The sequence below is a fragment of the Schistocerca cancellata genome, chromosome 1 (assembly GCF_023864275.1).
Source record: "Schistocerca cancellata isolate TAMUIC-IGC-003103 chromosome 1, iqSchCanc2.1, whole genome shotgun sequence".
NCBI lineage: Eukaryota > Metazoa > Arthropoda > Insecta > Orthoptera > Acrididae > Schistocerca > Schistocerca cancellata.
The window spans coordinates 351,676,285-351,703,033 of NC_064626.1; the positions used below are offsets into that span (position 1 = coordinate 351,676,285).

General features: G+C 43.1%; 1 protein-coding gene across 1 annotated transcript; it reads left to right on the forward strand.

Annotated features, from left to right (window-relative positions):
* Positions 1–8,215: 8,215 nt before the first annotated feature.
* On the forward strand, positions 8,216–22,287 carry LOC126175630 (uncharacterized). Its single transcript, XM_049922558.1, has 2 exons — positions 8,216–8,353; positions 22,023–22,287. Exons 1-2 carry the CDS (start codon positions 8,216–8,218, stop codon positions 22,191–22,193), a joined length of 309 nt encoding a protein of 102 aa, XP_049778515.1. The 3' UTR covers positions 22,194–22,287.
* Positions 22,288–26,749: the final 4,462 nt, after the last annotated feature.

The following is a 26,749-nucleotide window of genomic DNA, read 5'->3' on the forward strand; positions in this document are numbered from 1 at the left end:
TTCGACTTTCGTCGTTGGGATGTCTCGGAGAGCGTCAACAAATGCTAAAGAAAGCTGAATTGACAGTCGCTTGAAGATAAACATCAACTGCCTCCGGAAAGCCTACTTACGAAGTTTCAAGAACCAGAATTACGTGATTAATCTGGAAATACGGTAACTGTTGTATCTTTCCTACGCGTCAAATATGGGGTGCCCAGGAAACCTGCTTTCTCCGATCGCTAGACAACAGTTCAAGCAAGTCGTATTAATGAACTTTATTACAGAAAATAAATGACAATACTTAACTTTGAGACATACATAGATGTGTCGCAATCGAAGGGCGACATGCAGTATAATCAGTGTCCTTCAGTATAATGATTCCAGTACAAGTGAAGTAATACAGTGGATGCTTCTATCCAGATCGCTGGTCTTGACGCTTCTGTAGAACTGGGCCGCGACCAAACGGGAGAGGCGCTTATGTTCTCTTCGCCTAGATGCTGCTGATGTCGCGTTGTCGTCCTAAAGAGGGGTCGGCCAGCGTGCAATTGGCTGACGTCTTCTTCACGGCTCGCTCTGCTCTAACGTTCCCGACTGGCGATGCCAGCTTTTGCGTTTACGCCGAGCAGTAACGATTTTCCCTTTACACATCACTCGCGCAAGGACCACCAAGACGAGACTAATTACAGCGTGCACAGTGCCATTAAAGCTGTCTTTCGTCGCATATTCCGTACGCGAATGAAATGCAAGGATCCCTAATACGTGATACAATGGGAAACATCCTATACCATGCAGATGACAGCTGTTTTCACGGTATGGATATCGATGTAAATGATCACGTACAGACTCTTGTTCAGACGGTTGTTAGACAGTCATCACCACTGCAAATTAGACGGACGTGCTGACAGCTTAAAAGAGTGGGATACGCTCTAGGGGTACATCTGTTTTAATCGGATAAGCTGCTGGGTTGGTGCTTGTCTTTTCTACAGCATGAGCGTTGTATCAGCGTGGTTGTTTGGCGTAAGTGACTGATGATTGCGTCTTGAGTCTGGTGTCATGTTTACGTTATTATTGGTGATAAACTGTGCGCCCGCCCGCTGCTTCACTCGCGTAGACTGCACGGTCTGCACAGATATTTTTTTGTTTTTTTTTCTGTTTTTCTTTAATCGAATTTTTATATTTTTCACAAATTGCAACAGTTTTAAATTTTCATGCTTAGTAAGAACAGAGAAGCGCGATCTTTTCCAAATCTACTTCCGATCAAAAAGTCATTCTGGTTGCTAGAGTACAATGTTTTTGTCAATCATGCCTTTTGCGTCCTTGTGTCGATATTTCCATAAAAACTTTCCCTATGTATAACCGGGGAGTGAATATAGCGATATATTTTCTTAATAACTTTCATCCCCAACTTCATCCTCGTAGGGGTTGAATTTCCAAAAGCCATGAAACACATTTTTTAATCTCTAACAGAGAAATCAAAATCAAACTTTTATAGTTTTAGCCTTGAAAATGCTTTCATAATGAAATAATTTCATAATAATTTTCATCTCCTATTTCATTCCCTTAGAGAGTTAAATCTCCAAAAATAGTGAAACATTATTTTTTTTATTTCTACCAGTTTTCATAGATGTAGCTTCAAAAATACTGCAGTGGTTCTTTAATAATAATTACTTTCAAACAAATTTCACCAACTATTTTACATTCTTAGTGGCTGAATTTTCAAAAATCCTAAAACACGTACAGGTTGGCGCAGGGAAACGGGAAATTTTGAACGTTACAGTTGGCAGCACTGTAGCGCCGGCAGATGTTCGAAACTTTGCACAATTGATGTGAACGCATTGCCATTTAGTAATCATGGAGAACTGGACTGGTGCGGAACATGCAGTAGTTGTGAGAGCGTTTTACAAAAATGGTGATAGTGAAACTACCGCGCAGAAAACATTTCGACAGCATTACCAGCTTGGACGTCATGGACGTGTCCCATCTGCGCATGCGATTACAACGTGGGTGCGTAATTTTGAAGAAACAGGATCTGCCTTGAAAAAGAAACCTCCAGGTGGCATTCCAACGGTACGTAGCCCAGAGAACATTGCAGCTGCTAGAGCTGCAATCGAGAGAAGTCCTCGCCGATCCGTTCGACAGCATTCACCTTCGCTAGGGATTAAGCGACGAAGCTTACAAAGAATACTGCACGAATTAGACTTCCACCCCTATAAGCTGCAGATTGTGCAACACTTACATGAACGAGACCCAGCGTCACGTATGGAGTTTAGTAGCCAGCTATTGGCTAAAATCAACGAGGACGCGAATTTCCTTGGTAACTTATGGATATCAGACGAAGCCCATTTCCACCTGAACGGATTCGTGAACCATCCGAATTTTCGTTATTGGGCACAGGACAATCCTTGTGAGTTTCACCAGCGACCACTACTTAGCGCCAAGGTCACAATATGGTGTGATGTATCATGTCATGGTGTTATCGGCCCTTATTTTTTTGAACGTGAGGATGGTAGTGCAGTGATAGTAACATCCGCTCGATATGTTGAAATGCTTCAAACATTCTTTACACCGAGACTGTACGAACTTAATCTTAACGTCGAAAACATGTGTTTTCAGCAGGACGGAGCCACGTTACACACTGCTCGACAATCGATGGCAGCAGTTCGTCAATTGTTTGGAAGACGCATTATTTCACGTAACGATGACATTGCATGGCCTGCGAGATCCGCTAATCTTAGTGTGTGCGACTTCTTCCTGTGGGGATATCTTAAAGGCAAGGTGTACCGTACACGTCCTGCAACAATCCATGAACTGAAGAAGAACATTGAAAATGGAATCACTGCCATTCCCCAGGATTTGCTACACCGCGCATTCCAGAGGTTTCATAACAGGCTGTTAGAGTGTGAACGCCGAATGGGAGCACATCTTTCCGATGTCATCTTTAAAAAGTAAAGAGACACTTTTGGACATTTTGATTGTAAAGACACACTGAATAATGGCATACTGAATACATTCACTTTCGTTAATAAATTACTAGTTTTATGAATTTATTCATGGAAATGACGTTATTTCGAAATTTCCCGTTTCCCTGCGCCACCCCGTATTTTTTTATTTCTGTCTCAGAAAATAAATAGCAGTTTTCGTAGTTCTAGCTTCAAAAGTGCCTGAACAGCAATACATTTTCAAAAAGCCTTTCATCCCCTGTTTCACGACCTTAGGAGTGGAATTTCGAACAGTCGGTTCTTAAATGATGCCTTCAATATAAAATTCACACCCTCTCCAAATTTCAAATTTCTATCATTAGTGGCTAGGGCTGCGCGATGATGAGTCAGTGAATCGTGTGGCCTTATTTCACCCCCACGGGGACTGAACTTCCAAAACCAATGAAACACGTATTTTTTTTATTTCTTGCTGAGAAACCAAATACCAATTTTCAAAGGTTTAGTTTTAAAAATACTATCACAACGAAATATTTTCACAAAACATTTCCCCCTCTATTTCAGCCCCTTAGGGGTTGAATTTACAGAGAAATGTGTATTTATTAATTTCTAACACAGAAGTCAAATACAAATTTTCGTAGATTTAGCTTCAAAAATGATTGGTTGTGATACAGTTCCATAAAACATTAATCCTCTATTTCACCCCCATAGGAGCTGAATTTATGAAAACATTGAAACACATTTTTAGTTGTTTGTAACCGGAAAGTTAGATTTTCATAGATGCAGCTTTAAAAACACTTTGGCAGTTCTTTAATAATGATTTATTTTTAAAGACTTCCCCCGCTATTTCACCCACATAAGGGTTAAATTTCCAAAGATGCTGGAAGACATGTTTCTTTATTTCTGACGAAGAAACCAAATGCCAGTTTTCGTAGGTACACGTTCAAATTAACTTTAATAACGGCATATTTTCACAAAGCCTTTCATCCCCTATTTGGCTCCCTTAGGGGTGGACTATCGATAAATACCTTCTTATACGACACCTAAAGTATAAGATCAACACCCTCTACAAATTTCAAGTTTTTATCCTTGGTGGTTTGGGCTGCGGGACGATGAATCAGTGAATCTATCAGTCAGGAGGACGTTGCCGTTTATATACAGAGAGAAAAAAAATAAAAAAAACTGAACATTTCCAACTCCGGTGCTGGCACAAAAACTAATATTGTCTAATAAGACCAAGGTGTCACTTAGTTTTAACGTCTCCATCCGATGAGCGAATGACTATCAACATTGTGGCTTGAATTAAGTTCATTCAGCACTGCAAAGAGATTTAGCATTTAATCCAGGATAATGGCGGACAGATTGGTGACGGAAAATTTTACAGTGCCACTTCTCTTTCCCTTGAGAGATAAATACTGCCTGTGCAAATTTCTTAAGCCGTCATGATTCATACCTGATTCACCGAGTCGAGTTCCAGCACGCTAACGTGTGTTAGAGGCCTCCGCTACGGAGTTGGGTCCAGACTTTCAAAATGTCGTAGAATCATTTCATGACGACAACACACTTTTGAAAATTATGATAATTGTTTACGATAGTTTCAAGTCGCTCGCCTTATTCAAACAGGTCGCAGTGGTTTACTGAAAAACGCTATTGATCCCAACTACGGATAGGCCAAAGTCTTTTTCTGCGAGGAAAACTGTTTCCTGACGTCAGCCCAAGTGAAGCAAGTGGGGAAGGAGGTCCCGTGTCTGAAGCACCCCCGAAGGTGTCAGCTAAACTTCGAGTGATCATACGTTGAACGGATGTTATGGCCAAGACACGACCGGCGCTGAATCTCATCTCGAATCGTGGCCGCAATGGAACGTACCGATGTTGTGTGGGCTTTTCAGTTTTATATTGGTGCCGAATTGTTTTTCGTTACCAACACATGTCACAACGTAGCACCCAACGTAGCAGAAACAGTGCGAAAAGAATATGTCCGTTAATTGAATGCCCTGTATATTTACCGGACTTGAATCACCTGGAGTAACGACTTCATAAATCACAGAGTTAGCATGGCATCTTGTTTAGAGATACTTCCTGGCAAATAAATGTGGTGCTGGGCAGCAAGCTTAACTGATAAAAGCACTGGACTTTAAGGACCAAACCCCAATTTAAATTAGCCATATGATAGCACAATGACCAGCATCCGCATGTTCAGCTGCAGTAGGTTACGGAACACTGCGTTCCCAGACGAATCAAGAGCCACAGTAAGATGCAGCTACTATGACGAGTTGGACGAAATCAGTAATAGCTGGAAAACTCGTGCCTGGTTCTGAAAATAAAATAGTTCCAAGCAAAGCTGCACTCTGTAATTTCAGCCCAAAATGTAGTTTTAATCAACAGATAGCATCCTTAAAGCGTACACACCACTGCATTGTGGAAGATTCGTTTTGCGTATCTACAGAAATGTCAAAAGCTCCACAGACAGTCATTAAAGTAGCACAGGCTTTTTTTTTTGTACAAGGAATACGTTTTACTTATGATATGGAACACAGAGTAACGGCCATTATTTCAGCAATTAATAAAATTTGGATTACAACAGTATCTTTTTTATTTTCATTTGATCTTTTAACGCATTTCGGTTTCCATCACTTTTATTCCTAAGGCACATACAACAATTCGAATGAACGTAACTACCACACACAAACAGTCTACAATGAAATACGCCAAAACACTGAAGAGGGAAAGAAATTGATAAGTCTGCCTCATATCGTGTAGGGCCTCCGCGAACTCGCAGAAGTACCGCAACACGACGTGGTATGAACTGGAATAATGTCTGAAGTAGTGCTGGAGGGAACTGACACCATTAATCCTGCAGGGCTGTCCGTAAATCCGTAAGAGTACAAGGGCGTGGAGATCTCTTCTGAACAGCACATTGCAAGGCATCCCAGATATGCTCAATAATGTTCATGCCTGGGGAGTTTGGTGGCCAGCGGAGGTGTTTAAGCTCAAAGGCGTATTCCTGGAGCCACTCAGTAGCAATTCTGAACGTGTGGGATGTCGCATTGTCCTGCTGGAATTTCCCAAGTAAGTCCGAATGCATAATTTACATGAATGGATGCAGATGATCAGACAGGATGCTGTCACTTGTCATTGTCGTATGTAGTCGTGTCAGGGGTCCCATACCACTTCAACTGCACACGCCCCGCACCATCACAGAGCCTCCACCGGCTTGAACAGTCCCCTGTTGACATGAAGGATCCATATATTCATGCGGCTGACTCCATTTCCGTACACATCCATCCGCACGATACAATTTGAAACTAAACTCTTCGGACCAGGCATCATGATTCCAGTCATCAACAGTCCAATGTTGGTGTTGACGGGCCCAGGCGATGCGTTAAGCATCAAGGGTACACGAGTGGGCCTTCGACTCCGAAAGTCCAAATAGATTATGTTTCGTTGAATGGTTTGCACGCTGACACTTGTTGCTGGCCCAGCACTGAAATCTGCAGCGGAAGGGTTGCTCTTCTGTCACGTTGAACGATTGTCTTCTGGCGTTGTTCGTCCCGTTCTTGCAGGATCTTTTTCGGGCCGCAGTGATGTCGGAGATTCGATTTTTCACCGGATACCTGAAGTTCACGGTACAGTCGTGACATGGTCGTATGGGAAATCTCCACTTGGTCGCTACCTCGGGGAGGCTGTGTCCCATCGCTCCTGCGCCGATTATAACACCAGGTTTACACTCACTTAAATCTTGATAAGCTGCCACTGTAGTAGCAGTAACCGATCTAACAAGTACGCTAAATACTTGTCTCATGGTATATTGATAATTTATACTTAGAGACAGTCGACAGCAACTGAATAAAACACAATTTTAGTGCCATACGCATTTCGCCGTTATTTTCTGCAAGGTATCATCAGTGGCAGGTTGCGTGGACAGTTTCTTACTGCCAGGTTGCGTGGACAGTTTCTTACTGCAGAAAATAAAGGCGAAACGCGTATGGCACTAACATTGTGTTTTATTCGGTTGCTGTCAGACGGTCCCTAAGTAAAAATTATCAATATACCGTGATATTACACGCAACTGAGGAAGACAGGATTACAAAAGTTGAAGATGTCAATACTTGTCTCATATACGCGTTGCCGACAGAAACGCTGTATGCTGCCTGTTTACGTATCTCCGTATTTCAATACGCGTGCCTATGCAAGTTTCTATGGCACTTCAGTGTAGTTGCACGTATCAACACAATGCATCTGATCTTCATATAATCATACTAACGTGTTTTATCAACGTAAATTTTGGTGTAAGAAACGAAGAGAACGTATGTACCGCCAGATGGCAGTGGAATACGATACAACTGTAAAATTAACTTATCAAAAGATAAAGGAATCAGGCTGTCTTGAAGCTAACAAATGGACGAAGCCCCTTTCACGTTTTCTAAAAATTCTATGAACGTTCTATTAAAACCTGGGTTACTGTAAGCAACTCTCACATTCGTATGGAAATATAAATGACCACAGCTGACATAAAACAAGAACAATGTGGAGCATCGTACGGTCGTTCACAAAAAATATACCATACAGATATTACTTCGAGTGAAATGCACCACTATAGTGGAATTTTTGGAATACGCTCAGAGAATAGTAAAAAGCAAAACGTCAAACAATTGTATAAATCGTGATATTATGAAACCTACATTCCTTCATTTTGGTCTTTGCGTAAAAGGAAAAATGCGTTTTAGAATTCGGTATAGTTACTCGGAACATTTTGTTACAAAAGAAGAAACCATAATTAGTATAAAAATATGTCTTGTGGGGTAAGTTCTATCCAGTTACCTGTTATCAGAATTCTTTTAATTACACGATTTGTTTCGCAGTATTGTTTTTAGTTTTGTTCTCGCTATTATTGTCCGTGCATAAGAGATGAATGAAAATGACATACTCTCTTGAGTGTCGGACGGTGTTTAGATATCTTAGTACCAATATTTATAAAACGATACGTATTATTTGTTAGTGTATACAGTACACTAGTCAGCCCTCGGTGATTCTATGTCGAATAAATCCAAGCAGAAAGCCTGTGAATTGTATACGAACTGCTATCGAAACATTTCTGCCTGTTTTTCACAGATGTGTGGAGGGGACCGACAGAAACCTCAATGCAGCGGACGACTGGTGTCATTGGTGCCAGGTGAGTCAGCCGGTGCGACTTACTTCCTCTCAGGTCAGAGGAATACCCGGACGGATGCGGTGACGAGTCGCGGAAAGAAATGAGTGAAGTCGGACTGGTAAGCAGGCCGTAGGTGGTTCAGTCAGACATGGGCAGCGCGGACCGTCGGATGGCACAGTGGGCGAGCAGGCTGCTGCTCGGTGCTGCCGCACTGTGCGTCCTGGCCGCCGCCTCGCCACGCCAGCAGCGCTACGGGCAGCGGGCGCAGCCCGGGCCTCCACATAAGGTACGGTCGTACATGTAGCGGTTATCCCTGCTCTCATTATTCACTAAGACAGGTGTCATTCGGGGATCAACAGTAAATTGCAGTTAACCCAAGAAAATTTACGACTGTTTTTTGCAAAATACGAGGGTTGGAGCTTAAATAGTGGCAACTATTTATTTACGGCTCATACAAAGTAGATACGTGTTTAAAAGTTTTACTGACCTTAAAAGTAGTCACCAGCATAGTGTATAACCCATTGCCAGCGATGTGGAAGTCGTAGGATACTCTTAGCAGTTCCAGTTGTGTTGGCAGTTCGATTGGGGCTGTCTATTGCCCGACGACTTTGTAACAGTTCTGAAGTGAATGCCGTGAAGTGTTTTCTTCAGTTTGGTTCAAAAATGGTTCAAATGGCTCTGAGCACTATGCGACTTAATTTCTGAGGTCATCAGTCACCTAGAACTTAGAGCTAATTAAACCTAACGAACATAAGGACATCACACACATCCATGCCCGAGGCAGGATTCGAACCTGCGACGCGGTCACGCGGTTCCAGACTGAAGCGCCTAGGACCGCACGACCACAACGGCCGGCTTTAGCTTGGAAATCGATTTGAACTTACGAGGGCTTAAGTCAGTGGAGTGCAGTAGGTGGTCTAGCACTTAGCAGCCCCATCAGTCAAACAAATCAGTAACAGCTTGCACTTTACGTGCTTGAGCATTGTCCTGCAAAATGATGGTCAAGTCCTGCAGAAAGTGTCATCACTTCTGTCTCTAAGCGGTTCGTAGGTTGTGATCCAAAAATCAACAGTAGAGAGAGTACTATCCTAGCGGGAACTGCGAATTGGTACCAACTGCAATCGTAAATTTTACGAGGGTTCAGTAATGTAACATTAATAATACTAGTAGCTTTTAAAATTTTGGTGTACTTGCTAGTTTAACTTGATATACAAACTCGTAAAATAAAATAAAATAATAATTCTAAATTGTAACTGTCAAAGATAAATGAAATAAAATAAGAGGTACTAATACTTGATTTCCTGATCGAAATAGGTTCAGACTCATAATTTTGTTATTTATGTAATACCTGCTTCAAAATAATTGTTTTACAATTTATCAGATTTAGGATATGAAAATGACAAAGTAAACCTATCGATACCGCGCTGCGACATAAAACGAAGAGTCAAGTACTGTCGGGCAAATTTGAGCCTCGTTAGAATTCAGTTCCTACAATTGTGAACATCTCGCTATCCAGAAGAAGTCTAATGATTTCCGTGGCACTGAGGTATAGAATCATATGCTACAGAATGTGACACAATACGTGCGTTAATGTTTCAGATTCCTTTAGACTTGTTCAGGATAATGACGAATTCAGAAATGCAAGAGAAAGCAAACAAGGAGATTCCACTGTTCCTAATGGTACTAGAGGAAGCTTTCTGGTTCTTAAACTTTGTAAAAGCAATAGGAATATGCATTATGCAACATACCTGAACTGCGTTAGTTTTGCTAGTAGCGTCCCTCTGGTGCATCTAAACTTTATAACGAGTGTTTAGCAATCAGAGTTGAAAATCTGTTGAAGTAAGACCAATGTAATTTAGAAAAAAGAAAGCAGAGAAAAATACAATACAAATTAACAATGAAGTCACAGAACATGTGAATGATATTTTATACATACAAGAAAGAGTAAAATTGGCCTGGAGATCATTTGGTAAGCTACATTAGGTTTTCTATTTTAAACTTAACGATTTTTGTGAAAGTTTATTTTGCTTGTTGACCTTTTTGACTCATAGCAACTGTTAGACATTTAATACAATCCATAAACTGCGAAAGGTGCATAGGTAAGGAAAAAAGAAATGTTTCCATGGTTCCAAGACACAGTAATTACATTATAGACCGTCCCTTAATTCAGCTTGTATGATTGACAGGATGGCTCCTTCAACAGTATAGCGCAATTATTTCCCCGTGTCTATTCAAAAATCACTTGCATATAACGTCTAACTACGCATTTCGCTTGGAGTACCATTGTATCAGATTCAGGACCTCTAAATTAGAAGGAAGTAAACATACTTAACTCTACAGACGAAGTGTAAATTTTTCAAATCCTTCACGAGATCAAGACAATTTTTTCAAGAAATTATGTGACATAGCTGATACTTCTAGTATATACATCTACAGGTAGCCATTTATCTTCATTGTTTTAGCAGAAGCTCTGATTTCGTGTTTAACTGAAATTGAGTAAAAGTAAATAACTCTTCTTATTTGCACAAAAAATTTATAATGGTATGACCAACGAAAGTAACGAGGAGTTGCAGAAATTGGAGACTGCATAATAGACGAAGTGAAGTAATACCGCTACCATGGAAGCAAAATTACCCATGACGTATGAAGCTCAGCCTGGCACAGACTGCTAGTAACAAAAGTAGGTGCCAGTTTGAGGGAGAAGTTACTGGCAAAATACGTTTGGAGCTCAACACTGCGTGCAAATTAATCATAGACTGCAGTAAAACGAGAAAACGTTACAGAAGAACGTTGAAAATTAAGTGAATAAATACAATAAGAGATTGGTGAGTCACCTGATAAGCGATGAGGGAAGGATGTGTGGGAAACAGTGGCTAGAGGAAAGGACAGTATGATAGGACATGTGTTAAACACTAGGGAATAACTTGCGTGATACTAGGAGAACCGTAGAGGGCAAACGCTTTCGGCGCAGACAGAGTTGGGAACAGATCCAAGAAATGACCAAGGATATGAGGTGTAAGATGAAGAGGTTGGAGCTTGCCACAGAAGTTGTGCCTGGCAGCATCATCCAGACAGAAGACTGACCCCAAAAAATAAAATAAACAGCCAAAGATAATATTTAAAAAGGTGTTGATGTAGATCGAAACAGAAGATAGGTCTTACTATTTTTTCATCTCTAGAGTAATAACTACTTAGATTTACATCAAGAAGATTTGGCTATGCGGATTTGATTTGTTTACTAACTATCTCATAGCTTCTTTGTCTATCACGGACAGCAGTGAAATATAACTAATATTACATATTTTTCATAAAGCTAATGTCAACGGTTCAATAACTACACCTAACAGAAGGACGAAAATCAGATGGGAAGACTCTAGTAAAAAGTGCATACAATTAATTCACAGATTCAAGGAACAGCTAAGTATGTCAAATAGAACTGATCACCAGGAGTAGATGGGTAACTGATCTGCAACCTGATTACCAGTGTATTTAATCATTTTAATGAGTCTAAAATTCAGTGCGTTTTGTTCTAGTCACACACAAAACGGGAAAGTGAAAGACAACAGCAACTTTCACTAATACTACTGCTTACAAAATGGTTCAAATGGCTCTGAGCACTATGCGACTTAACTTCTGAGGTCATCAGTCGCCTAGAACTTAGAACTAATTAAACCTAACTAACCTAAGGACGTCACACACATCCATGCCCGAGGCAGGATTCGAACCTGCGACCGTAGCAGTCCCGCGGTTCCGGACTGCGCATACTACTGCTTACATTATCAGTCACCAATGCTAACAGCAGCCATGACGAAAACAATGTATTCCATTATAAGACTTCTCCATTACTTATCTTCACTCTAGAATAAAAAACAACAAGCAGTACTATTGCTACTTCGGACTTGAGTACCAACAATACCATACATTGCTGCCACCATACCTGATCATTCACTGAGACCTTATCAGGACAGACGGCTCTTATTTTTCAGTCTTCAGTATTTGAGCGAACTGGATGCGACATTCCATCTCACCCAACCACGTCCAAATCTTTAGTTAGCTACGGCAGAATGATAAGTTGATTTTGAACTCTGGTTATCGGTATGTGTTCCTTCTATTGCTGCTTGAATTGGCAAATATATTTTGGACAAATAGCAGCTTCGGCAGTAAATACTAAAATCCTTTATTTTAATATCGATCTCGGTCACTGTGTAACCATCTTAAATGCTGAAAATATATAAGAACCGTCAGACATGAGGATCTTAACACAAATGTAGCCTTATTTATAAAAACCATCAATAAATACTGAAACAGGAAAATATATACAGATTCTCGTACATATCAAATTATTCGAACCTTATAGGCCAATATCATAACAGCACAACGGTTTCCGTGAGATGCAACATGTACTGGGATGATTACTTCTAAATTCCAAAAGACATCTTCACTTTCACTGCATAAATTTACAGAAGAGCCTATCTTGTATACTTAGCAGTTAACCTTACCATTTCCCGATCCAAAGTACAGTGATCTTATAGCTTACGTAGCCAGCTACCTAAGCTCAGTTGTTTTTGCAATACGGAGCTTTGCTATCTGGCTGTGTAAGCTATAAGATCACTGTACAAGGTTAACTGCTAAGTTTACAAGATACGGTCTTCTGTAAATTTAAAAATTATTGTACGCAGTAAAAGTGAAGATATCTGTTGGAAGTAATCATCACAACACATGTTACATTTCATAGAAAATGTTCTGCTGTTATGATATGGAACTACAAGGCTCGAATAATTGAATAATTTGGTATGTACCAGAATATATACATTTGTATATGTTTTCCTGTTTCTGTATTTTTTATGTTGGTTATAAATAGGAGCACATTTATGTTAAGACCGGCATGTCTGATGATTCTTATGTATTTTTACCACTGAAGACGGTCACACAGTGACAGAAATGATATAAAGAATTTCAATGTTTATGATCGACGCTGTCATTTATACAAAATATGTTTACCATAATATGGTCATGGTGCACACAGTTCCCAATGGAATTAAACATTAATAATAATGATAAAATTTGTATATTCAGTATCTCGTGAAAGACATACTACAATTCGGCCCTTTCTTCTAGCAACGACACTAAATATCTGCTTCTCTCCTCTATTTTGTAAAGTACACCTTCATTTCTAGCACCTTAAATCCAATCCATCCAGTCACAATCTAGGTGCTTCCACTTCTCCCTCTCTTTTTTCCCAGTTGTCCACACCAGTTCCATACAATGTGCCCCATACACTTTTAGGTGTATCTCCATCAATTTTATTAGCTTGTGATAGCAGAAAGTTTTCGTTGTTGAAAAAAAAAAAACGCTTCCTATGCATAAATCTATTTCCCTTACATTTATTGTTTCGAGAATTCTGTAGGATCTTGCTTCCAACATAGGACTACTGTTTCACTTATCTGTTATTGCATGTTAATGAATTTTTATCTTTATCTAGTCGCTGTTTTCCATCTGCTACTCTGGATCACCTTCGTCACAGTTTGACTTGTACTTAAACAATGTGCCGTGATAAGGTGATACGTATGCTGCCCATTCCACTCAACGGGTACTCCAAGACTTTCTTAGATGATGCCTTCCGAGGTGCCATGTTCTTTGTGAATCTTGTTCCGCTTGCACTATTATTATGGTACAGAAATATTTTTTACTTCCAAATTGTTTCTTCCATATGCGTTAAATAACAGGAGCGATAAGCAACAACTCCACTGTATACTCTGGAAACAAATTTGTCTTTCTTGATCTTTTAACTTATTACATCTTTTCCCGTTCTACTCGCAAATAGAACGAGGGAAAAACAACTGTCTATATGCCACCGTATGAGCCTTAATGCTCGGATCTTATCTTCGTGGTCCTTAATTCACTTTATTGTGAATAGCAGAGTAATCACGTAGATGTGTATGTATGTTGGCGAAAGCAGAATAATTCTACACTCGTCTTCAACTTCTGGTTCTCTAAATGTTCTTCTTTTCCCTCCTAATTTTCTCTAAACTTTCTCCTCGAAAAGAAAGTCACCTTACCCCCAGGTATACCCATTTGGGTTCGTGAAGTATCTCCGCAGTACTTGCTTGTTGTTCGAACGTACTAGTAGAAAATCTACCAGTCCGCCTCTCAACTGCTTCGATGTCTTCCTTTAATCCGACTCGCTGAGGATGTCAAACACTCAACAATAGGTCGCACCAGCGTCCTATATACGGTCTCCTTTATAGATGAACTGCACTTTCCCAAAATTCTCCCACTGAACCGAAGTCGGCCATTCGCCTTCCATACCACAGTCCTCACGTGCTCGTTCCGTTTTATCTCGCTTTGCAGCGTTATGTCCAGATATTTAAACTACGTGATTGTGTCAAGCAGGACACTATAATTGCAGTATTCTAACATAACAGGTTTGGTTTTCCTATTCACTCGCATTACTTTACTTTTTCATAAATTTAGAGCTAGCTGTCATCATCACACCAACTAAAATTTTTGTGTAAGTCATCTTGTATCCTCTTGCAGTTACTCAACTCCTACCCTTTCCCGTATACAACTGTATCATCAGCAAACAACTGCAGCTTGCTGTCCATCCTGCTCGCCAGATCATTTATGTATATAGAAAACAATAGCAGCCTATCTTACTTCTCTGGGGCAACTTCGATATCCTTGTTTCTGACGAACACTCGTTACCGAGGACAAAATACTGGGTTCTATTAATTGAGAAATCTTCAAGGCACTCACATATTCATATGCAACCTATTGCATATGCTCGTACCTTTGTCAACAGTCTACAGTGAGGTACCGTATGAAGTGCTTTTGGGAAGTCTAGAAATGTGGAATCCGCTTGCCGCCCTTCATCCACTGTTTGCAATATATCATTTATGAAAAGGGCAATCTGAGTTTCGATTTCTAAAACCGTGGTGATTCGTGGACATAATATTCTCTGTGCCAAGGAAATTTATTATGTTCGAACGCAAAATATGCTCGAGAATTCTGCAACGAACGGATGTTAGGGATATTAGTTTGTAATTTAGCGGATCCGTTCTTTTAGTCTTCTTATGAACAGGAGTCACCTGTGCTTTTTTCCAGATAAATAGGGAGCGAATCCTTTAGAGTACTCTTTGTAAAACTGAAATGGTATTCCATCCGGACCTGGCGATTTATTTGTTTTCAACTCTTTCGTTGTTTCTCTACGCCAGAATACTTATTACTCTATCGTCTATACGAGACTCCGTGCGATGGTCAAACGACGGTATGTTCCTACGAGTTACCTGCGTGAATGATTTCTGAAACATGGTATTTAAGACTTCGGCTTTCTTTTGCCATCCTCGATTGACATACCGGACTGGTCAACGAGCGACTAGGTGGAAGCCTGAGACTCGCTTAGCGATTTTACATAGGACCAGAATTTTCTCTGGTTCTCGGCCAGATATTTCGCTGTGGTACGACGGAGGTAGCTGTTATGTGCTTCGCGCATAGGTCTTTTACATACGTAAGTATCTCTATCAATATTTGCCTACTGTCATTTGCGCGTTCTTTTTTGAACAGCCCTTGATTCCTCATCGTTTACCGAAATTTGTTATTAAACCACGGAGGGTCTTTTCCGCCCTTACTATAGGCTCAACTTCTGCAGACAGCAATTTACCATCTGTTTAAACTTTACCCAAAATTATTCATCTAACTAAATGATGTCAGTTCGCTGTCGAAGTGTACCGTAGGTCTCTAGAAGAGCGTAGCGTGCCAAAGGGTTGGAAAAGGGCACAGGTCATCCCCGTTTTCAAGAAGGGACGTCAAACAGATGTGCAGAACTACAGACCCATATCTCTTACGTCGATCAGTTGTAGAATTTTGGAACAGGTATTATGTTCGAGTATAATGATTTTTCTGGAGACTAGAAATATACTTTGTAGGAATCAGCATGGGTTTCGAAAAAGACGATCGTGTGAAACCCAGCTCGCGCTATTCGTCCACGAGACTCAGAGGGCCGTAGACACGGGTTCCCAGGCAGATGCCGTGTTTCTTGACTTCCGCAAGGCGTTCGATACAGTTCACCAGAGTCGTTTAATGAACAAAGTAAGAGCATATGGACTATCAGACCAATTGTGTGATTGGATTGAAGAGTTCCTAGGTAACAGAACGCAGCACGTCATTCTCAATAGAGGGAAGTCTTCCGAAGTGAGAGTGATTTCAGGTGTGCCGCAGGGGAGTGTCGTAGGACCGTTGCTACTCACAGTGTACGTAAATGACCTTGTGGTTAACATCGGAAGTTCACTGAGGCTTTTTGCGGATGATGCTGTGGTGTATCGAGAAGTTGTAACAATCGAAAATTGTACTGAAATGCAGGAGGATCTGCAACAAATTGATGCATGGTGCAGGGAATGGCAATTGAGTCTCAATGTAGAAAACTGTAATGTGCTGCGAATACATAGAAAGAAAGATCCTTTATCATTTAGCTACAATATAGCACGTCAGCAACTGTAAACAGTTAATTTCATAAATTATCTGGGAGTAGGCATTAGGAGTGATTTAAAATGGAATGATCATATAAAGTTGATCGTCGGTAAAGCAGATGCCAGACAGAGATTCATTGGAAGAATCCTAAGGAAATGCAATTCGAAAACAAAGGAAGTAGGTTACAGTACACTTGTTCGCCAACTGCTTGAATACTGCTCACCAGTATGGGATCTGTACCAGACAGAGTTGATAGAAGAGATAGAGAAGATCAAACTCGGAGCAGCGCGCTTCGTTACAGGATCATTTAGTAATCGCGAAAGCGTTACGGAGATGATAGTTAATCTCCAGTGGAAGACTCTGCAGGAGAGACGCTTAGTAGCTCGGTACGGGCATTTGTTGAAGTTTCGAGAACATACCTTCACCGAGGAGTCAAGCAGTATATTGCTCCCTCCTACGTATATCTCGCGAAGAGACCATGAGGATAAAATCAGAGAGATTAGAGCCCACACAGGGGCATACCGACAATCTTTCTTTCCACGAACAGTACGAGACTGGAATAGAAGGGAGAACCGATAGAGGTACTCAAAGTACCCTCCACCACACACCGTCAGGTGGCTTGCGGAGTATGGATGTAGATGTAGATGTAGATGTAGAAGTGAGAAGTTAACAACTGTTTATCTGATCTTTCCAACAGAAACGTTGTCCTAGCCTTCGCCACTGATTTATTAATTTTCATAACCATAGTCGCTATGATGACATTATAATCACTAATTCCCATCTCTGTACTGACGTTGTTGATTAGGACCGTTCTATTTTTAGCTACAAGAACTAAGACATTTCCATTGCATGTGGAAGAACGAAGTATCTGCTCAAGACAATTTTCCTAAAACGTCTTAAAAAGTTCTTCGCAAGACAATCTGTCTGCACCCCTTGCGATGAATCTGTAGGCGTCCAAGCCAAGCGGTTAAAGGCGCTACAGTCTGGAACCGCGCGGTCGCTACGGTCGCAGGTTCGAATCCTGCCTCAGGCATGGATGTGTGTGATGTCCTTAGGTTAGTTAGGTTTACGTAGTTCTAAGTTGTAGGGGACTGATGACCTTAGGAGTTAAGTCCCATAGTGCTCAGAGCCATTTGAACCATTTTGTAGGCGTCCAATAATTAACATGGTTTCACCTAGATCTGTTATACGCGACCAGATAACTTCAATGCCACACTCAACTTCGACCTCCATAGAGAAAATATTTTTGTCAACTGCAGTAAACACTCCGCCTCTCATGGCGTCTAAGCATCTCAGAGCTTTCTATGTCGGGTTTCACCCAGCTTTCGGGCACAAGGAGAACATGAGCGCTAGAACTCTCCTGGAGGGCAGCAAATTCTGGAAATTTGTTAAGAATACTTAGACAATTTACTGATACAATTTTGACAGTCGAATTGTCTTCAGTTTGACGTGGTCTGATTTCGCTATCTGCGTATTGACCACAAACTACAGCCTAGCCTAAATAATACCCATATGCACTAAACAAGCACTCTGCTTCCTCTGTGCAGCGCACTATTGACCTATCAAGGGGAGTCCTACAAATCCCCTACAGAAAACGCAGGTATAGAAATCTGCAGCCAAAACCGTCAGTGTCTACAAATCCTTTGGTTGAGACCCTCCACTCGGCTCCAAATGAAAGGAGCCCGATCACCTCTGGTAACAATGCTGCAAATTACGTGCTCTGCTTGTATCCCAAGCGCGAAGCCAAAGGCCCTCTACGCCTTTGGCAGCATGGTGTACGAATTGAGGACGGCCTCAGAACACATGCGACAGGCGTCGTTGGTGTCGATGTGAGCCACATCTTGCAGACGAACGCACCCTGCACGCTCGATAGCTGCAGGCAGGGCCGCCTTCACATCTCGGATAACGGCCCCATAGACATACCGAGTGCACACCAGCATTCCAGCCCTGAGCGCCACCTTCCTAAGGCACTCCATTGCGTGCCAAACGTTGAACCTCCCGATAATTAGCAAACCTCTGCCCACGTGTGCCTGATTGGACCCTGATGAGGGAATGGCCACCTAATCACTCACAGAGCGATTAGGCGCCAGAAGGCCAACCTCCACTTTGGCCCTTCCACCTAATCATATATATATGATGATATAAGGTCCTAGCAGAGACGGTTGGCATTGCCTTCCTCCGACCAGAATGATGATGATGACACAACAACACCCAGTCATCTAGAGGCAGGGAAAATCTCTGACCCCACCGGGAATCGAACCTGGGACCCCGTGCGCGGGAAGCGAGAACGCAACCGCAAAGCCACAAGCTGTGGATATATATATATATATATATATATATATATATATATAGGTCAACCCTTGTCGGTATATAACATGTTTTTGATTGCATCCCTGAAGGTTAAAGCAGGTGTTCGAAATGTTCTCTATGTGTCTCAATGCAACATTGAACTCGTCTGTGAAATGAGTTGTGAATCCTCTCAGGCAGTCCTGGGGAATTGTATAAATGCTGGAAGGCTGCTTCAATCCGCAAACGTAAGCCCTCAAGAGAGTTGTCTCGATACCGTAGACCAGGCTTCTGACGTGATTTCACACACAGAAATCCATGGGATTTAAATCCAGAGACCTTGGAAGCCATGGCACAGGCTCTCCTCTACCTATCCAGTGTTGACCATATGTCCAAGTTAGAAGCCGGCGCACTAGTATTCAGGCATTGGTTTAGTGGGACATCAACATGTACATCCGGAAGTACAGTCCACAGAAACCGCATTTACTAGTGTCTGGTTAGTCTCTGCAATAGGAAGTCTGGTCCAATTATGTGGTCTCCGAGCAGTCCTACCCAGACGTTCAACGAATAACACTGCTGATGTCATCATACTTCTGCTGCATTAGGACTGACATTGGCCAAAATATGACAGCAATGGTATTTAAAAACACCATCGTGGGTAAATCTAGCCTCACCCGTGAACAGAATACAGCTTGCAAACAGGGAATCCAGGGTACACTGTTGTTGCACCCATTGGCAGAAATTCTAGGTGGGAAGTCTGCATTTTTGAGGGCTTGCACTCGCTTTAGATGATATGGATAGAGTATTGTATGTATTGTATTGTACGTTAACCGGAGGCCAAAAAACGATGGAGAGGCTCCATCTATGCCACAGCTGCAGTGGTCCACAACCCCATGACGACTGCCGCAGTCCACGTCACCCCCCTCCCGCCCTACACCAAACCACTCTTTCAGGGTCATCGTGCGCTTCGGCTCCCGCTGGACCCCCCAAGAGAACGTCTCTACACACCAGACGAGTGTAACCCCTATGTTTGCGTGGTAGAGTAATGTTGGTGTAGGCGTACATGGAGAACTTGTTTACGCAGCAATTGCCAACATAGTGTAGCTGAGATGGAATAAGGGGAACCAGCCTGCATTTGCCGAGGCAGATGAAAAACCGCCTAAAACCATCCACAGACTGGCCGGCTCACCGGACCTCGACACAAGTCCGCCGGGCGGATTCGTGCCAGGCACTTGTTCCCAGTCTGGAAAGGTGTGTGTTAGACTGCACGGCTAACCGGGCTGGCTATATGGATAGAGTACCTGCTGATGTAAATTCTGCCACACACTGCTATGACTAAGGAAACAACCTTGGGTAGCAATCCTCCTTGTTTGAGTACTCGGACGTTCGTGTACCATGCGTAACATCATTTCCTCAACGTCGGGTGCTACAGATCTGGGTCGACTTTCTCGTACGTGGTGTGCGAAACTCTGGTTTCTGTGAGATGCTGGTGTAACTGGCTGAATGTACGGCCATCGAGCTGCCTGTGGAGAGGAAAAGCTTCTTCATACAATTGTGCAGTCTCAAGGACTAGGCCATTCGCTTTACCATACGTGATGTGCATGTCAGCGTACTCTTCATTGGTGTAACCTCTGCCCACGGTACCTTCACGTTCGTAACTGATAGCGAGGTCGGTTCGGCACAGTGCACGGAGGGGGTAGGGGAAGTTGTTGCGCATATGCAAACAGACAGGTAATCGATCCAAAACCTTGAGATACCGACGTAAATACCGTGGTATCCAGGGGCGTTTAAAGTTGGTTCCTAACTCGAGTTAATGCGATACTTCGATATCGGTTGATTTGCGGACTATTGGTGTTTTGCCCTTAAAGAGCGCATTTGGACTAAACTACATGGCCAGTTCCTTTTGCTGCCTTCCTTGCTGCCCAAACTTCCGTCATTCGCTCACTGTGTTTCTGTTTCCGGTCCTCTGTCCATGCTTCTTGTCGGCTTTGTGTCTTTGGCTTCATCTTGATTGCCTTTTTGGTTGCCCATATTTCTTTCATCTTCCGGCTGTGATCTTGCTTGCATTCTTCGGTCCATTTTACGCCTGTTCGTTGGTCTCATTGTATCTCATGTAGTTTAATTTTCTTAATGATGTTTCTGAAATTTATTCTGTCATTTATTGTGTCTGCTGTTATGTTCAGTTGGTTTAGGTCGTTTTTTACCTCTGCCACCCATTTGTTATTTCTAGTTGTTACCCAGTCAAAGATCTGTTTGGTCAGTCTGTGTGATGGCATTCTGTATAGGTGTCCATAGAATTGTAGTCTGCGTTTTCTAATCTTTTCTGTGATTGTCTCCATATGTTTGTATAGTTCCTCTGTAGATGTCTTGATCCATATTCCATTGTTGTTAATTGGGCCAAATATTTTACTAAGTATTTTCCGTTCTACTTTTTCTAGTTTTCTGATACATGTATGCCCTAGGATTAGTGTGGTCTCTGCTGCATATAGTGCCTCGGGGAGCACCACCGTGTCGTAGTGGCGTAATTTGGCTTTTTGTGAGATAGACTTATTGTTGTAATGACTTTGTATGCCTTGTCCAGTTTAGTTTTTCTTTCTTAGTTTGAGTCTCTGTTATGTCCACTCATTTGTAGTGTTTCACCAAGGTGTGAGAGTGTGTGCGTATGCCTATAAACGCCATCTGCCATAGTACACGAAGAAACGCACTTGAAAATGGGAATCATTTCCCGAAAGGGGTCATACAAGGAATAAATGAAAGAAAATCGTGACTGGCAGCCGGAAATGTTCTTTCATAAGCATATAGTCCGCAGCTCGTGGTCGTGCGGTAGCGTTCTCGCTTTCCACGCCCGGGTTCCCGGGTTCGATTCCCGGCGGGGTCAGGGATTTTCTCTGCCTTTTGATGACTGGGTGTTGTGTGATGTCCTTAGGTTAGTTGGGTTTAAGTAGTTCTAAGTTCTAGGGGACTGATGACCATAGATGTTAAGTCCCATAGTGCTCAGAGCCAATCCAATCCATAAGCATATATTTTTAGCAGTAGCAGCCTTACATCATAGATTTGTAATGGATACAATAAAAGTAGAAAAGTAGTGCTTTGCCAGTGTCTCAGGAACCAGGAGTGCTAGATTTCCTGTAGATGTCCTTACTTCCTTACAGCAGGGTGGATTTCGCAGTGATGCGCTACAGAATGCTGCTTTTTTCCGACAGGTCCCGCCCGTCAGCGCCCCTCTGACGTCCAGGCTGCCAGCACCGCCTCCTCCGCCGCGAGCAGAGCCGCCACAGCGCCACTACTGGCCACACGGCGTGCTGTCCTTCTTCGGGATGTGCCCGCCGGGGTACTCGCGGGACGCACGGGGAATGTGCCGCGAACGCTGGTAGACATGAGGCATTCCAGAAGCTCAACCATGCTACTGTCGCATGGCGCGCTCCAGTGCAGCAAAACTGTTCAGTCTGGTTATTAATGTGCGTCTCTTTCCTGTATAACACACAACTAAATAAAAATAAACCAATGATTTTGAGCACCATTTCTCTTTTATATTTGACGTGAGAGCTAGTGAAAAATTAGGAATCTGCTCGGCAATGTTAAGGTTCTTCTGTTTCCGGAAACACGTCGAAATTGTTAGATGTCCTTCAGTTCTTTCAGTCGTATTACTTCGAGTTCTGATACTTTATGGTTCTCTGATAAAGTTTGCCAGTAGTAACTAAAGGATCGGCTGACTGCAAACTTAGATTTACTGATGTACTAAAATACACTCTAAGACCAAAGAATTATCCGAATGGGACCGAAAACGGTAGGTGTAACGTACGTGTACAAACAAATTAATGATCGCAATTTCAGAAGATTGCATGATCTGTTCAAGCGAAATACCTTTATAAACTGAGAAAGTCACTATCGCATTGGTCCGCCTCTGGTCCTTGTGCATTAGTTATTTGGCTTGCCACTGACAGAGTTGTTGAATGTCCTTCTGATTTAGATAGTGCCAAACGTGGTATCAATAGCAACGATTCCACGGCATAGTTTCAAAGGTTGGCACTACCACGAGACACCGACGACAGCGCCCTATAGCTGGTACTGTGCAGCTCTACGAGCTCCGCTACAGATTGAGCCCATTTCATAAAGTGCAGACAACCAGAACACTTCGCTTCAGCTTTGCTCTACATACGACGGGTCTACGACTTCGCATCTGTACAAAGTTATGTATTCTTTCTTGCAAAAGTAAACCACCTTTACTCACTGCAGTACCGACGTCATTTTCCTGCTCCTGCTCCTACCCACGCCCCACCTTCGAGGCGGGATAAAAAACCTAATTAGATAGCCAAAATTCCGAGGTGGTTGGAGGGTACTGCCCATAATGCTCCAGACGTCCTCAACTGTGGAGAGGTCCGGCGATCTTGGTGGGCAAGGTAGGATTTGGCAAGAACGAAGAGACGCAGAAGAAACTATCGCCGTGTGCGGACGGCCGTTATCTTGGTCAATGTAAGCACAGGGTGGCTTCCACGAAAGCTAACAAAACGGGGCGTAGAATATCGTCGACGTGCCACTGTGCTGTAAGAGTGTCGTGGATGACAACCAAATGATCCTGCCATAAATCGAAATGGCTGGCCAGACCACCACTCCTGGTTGTCGAGCCGTATCGTGGGCGACAGTCACGTTGGTGCTCCACATTTATCCGGGTCGTCTCTAGAAATGTCTTCGGTGGTCAGCGGGCCTCAGTTCGAAGAGGGAATCATCACTGAAGGCAATTATATTCCAATCGAGCCGAATTTACTCGACACCCCTGCAAAAGCGCTTGTTATTGTATAGGGTCAGTGGTAGTCAGTGCAAGGGACGCCCTGAGCCCAGCCGTCATTTTGTAAGTCACCTATTAATGGTCCTTGTGGTCATTGAAGTATCAGTTGCACGTCGGGTAGATGATAATGATGAACCCGACGCTCTGAAGGGTTCTCTGACGATTTCACGGTCCTCCCTCTGTCTCTCGCCTCTCTAGGTCGACTGCTTCCTTCGTCACGCTGTGTTTACACTTTCCTGTCAACATCGTGGAATAGAGGCATCGCTCCTACACAGTTGTGGAGCGATTTACCGATTACTACAGTCCGCTTGTTTGAGCTCAACTACACTTCGTGTCTCAAATGCGGACATCTTCGTATTTGCCGGCCACTATGGTCGAGCGGTTCTAGGTGCTTCAGTCCGGATCCACGTGATTGCTACGATTGCTGGTTAGAATCCTACCTCGGGCATGGATGTGTGTGATGTCCTCAGGTTAGTTAGGTTTAAGTAGTTCCTAGTGTAGGGCACTGATGACCTCAAATGTAAAGTCCCATAGTGCTTAGAGCCATTTGAACCATTTCTTCGTATTTTGTTCACGCCCCTGCGAGGCATAGTTACTGTCCAACTGAGTACATGAAATTCGAAAAAACTTGATGGCCTGGTGTCGACATGTCCCCTGTTTATTGTCCTTGCCAGCTGCGCTGTGTAATTGCGCTGCAGCGTCGCGCAGTCATCCATCGGCCGCAATAGTTTACAAGTTTGCTTTTCCCGTCGATATCTATATTAATAACAGTTTGTGACCAACTTGCGTAACTCCTTGGTGGTGTGTAGCTTTCTTTGTATGTTTTTTTTACTCTTATTTTTTTCGTAGAGTGCACAAGTGAGTGTATATAGTCGTACGTATGGTTACACACGTCAGCTTCGATAGGATTTGTTGAGACCTCTCACTGTGTCACTTCTGCTGCTCTCACTCTCTCCAGTGTTACATGCCCCAAGTCGGGGAAAATAACTATTTTGGCGGGTTCCTACCTGGAGAAACTCTTCTGTGCAACAGGCTTCACGATGAGTGGACGTATTGTATGACTGACTCGTCGGCTAATCCTGTAGTAGTGCATGATTTTGATACGTAACATATGCATTGAAACTTCCTGGCAGATTAAAATTGTGTGCCGGACCGAGACTCGAACTCGGGACCTTTGTCTTTCGCGGGCAAGTGCTCTATCAACTTTTTTTTTTTTATCGTAGCAGTCGCGCGGTTCCGGACTTTTTTTTACTTTTTATTTTTTTCCGGACTGCGCGCCTTTTTTATCACGCTACCGCTTTTTTATTTCTTTTTAGTTTTTTATTTTTTTTAGTTTTTTATATATTTTTTTAAATTTTTTTAATGTCTCAAAAGAAAAATCATATAAAAAAGAAGGAAAAGAAATATAGGACTGAAGTGACATCCTCGTCACTTCACTGGGAGTATATCCTATCCCTCGAAACAACGTTAACCTGGGACTCCCCACCGCTTCGGGGGGTTATGAAACATGCTGCCTAGAAAGTTCGCAAAAGTCGTTTTATATTTAGAGTGGCGTCGGATGATTTCGTGTTGTTCTAGTAGATAATGCCAATAGTCCATGCCCGATATCATTGTCCGCGAGAGCACGTAGTGCGATGCGTGTCCACCAATCCATCGGATTGCCGAAGTTTTTTGTGAGGGGAAAAATACAGCGTCAGGGAAAAATAAAGCGTCCGTCGTGATCGTTGATTCGTCGGTGCGTCTGAGGAGGGCCATGATGCGTTGCGTCAGCCGCCAAACATCCGTTGCCTCACCGCACTGCAGAGAATGTTCGTCGGTGTCCTGCATGCCAAATATAAAGCAGAGCGGGGAATCTACCACGCGAATGTCGTACAATCGTTGGCGGTTGACTGTCTTGCGGTTGATTAATGTATACCATGACGATCGCGCTGCTGTGCTGAGGAGAGGTGTATGGACAGCTTGCCAAATCTGTCGCCAGTTTCGTGTTGGGTATTTAAGTTCGACAACATTGCTGCCATGATGACGCCGCAAGTATCGATATATCTCACGGGTAGTGGGGAGTCGTGTAGAAGGTATCTGTAACTGAACATAACTAAAATCAACAAAAAATCGCGCGACGTGAGAAAAAGAGGGCGAGATTGTGCCTACCGCCACCGGTGGTTCAAAGGATGTGGGAAGAAGCACATCCAGGATGGCCGACGTGATGGCGTGTTGCCGTTGGTTCCAAGTGCGTAGCGTCGCTCGCAGGTATAGAGCTAGAGCCTTGTTCCGCACATCCGTGAGGTTAAGTCCTCCAGCATGGTGTGGGAGAGTTAAAGTCCTGTACTTGACCTTAAACAACATTCCTTGGCTGACATAGTATCCAAAGGCCGCCATTAATCTGTCAGCAATACCATGTGGCATTGGCAGTGCCTGTGCCAGGTGCGGCAGTCGCGAGGCTAGGTGAACATTAGTGTAGTCCACCCTTTGGAGCAGGTCGTGCGTTCGGAGTGAATTGTTGCGTATGTGCAGTCGGACGTTCTGGAGGAGACGTCGATAGCTCGCCGCCGCTGATTGCCGTAGCGATCGGGTGAACAATACACCTAAGCATCGCAAGATGTCCACCGTCGTAAACGGACTGTGCAGATCGTCCAGCCCTCGTCCGATGTGCATGATCTTGGTTTTATTCATGTTGACCCTGCTTCCCGCAGCGACTCCGTACGTAGTAAGAAGGGTAACCACCTGATTTACTTCGTTCTCCGACCGGACGAGTATCATCAAGTCGTCGGCATATGCACGACACGTGAAGGAGCTCGCACGGAGTCGGACGCCTGTTAGAGTCCGTCTAAGAGTCTGCATCAATGGTTCGAGCGCTATTGTAAACAGTATCATCGACAAGGGACATCCTTGCCTAACTGAGCTGCAAACAGGGATCGGTCCTACCTCCCTACCATTGACTCTCACCGTCGAAGAAGCGCCGCGAAGGAGGCGCATGAGGACGGTAATAAAATCCTGTGGTATCGCCATGCGTCGCATGGTCGAGTCAAGGAAATCATGGTTGATCCTGTCAAAGGCACGATCAAAGTCCACCGATACGAACGCCGCTCGCATGCGACAAGCTTCCGTCAGGGAAATTACGTCACGGTATTCGCCGAGGATAGAATG

Excerpts from the sequence above, each read along its gene's own strand:
- LOC126175630 (XM_049922558.1), top strand. The coding sequence starts at position 8,216 with ATGGGCAGCGCGGACCGTCGGATGGCACAGTGGGCGAGCAGGCTGCTG. Across the intron at positions 8,354-22,022 it reads AGCCCGGGCCTCCACATAAG|GTCCCGCCCGTCAGCGCCCC; the intron begins GTACGGTCGTAC and ends TTTTTCCGACAG.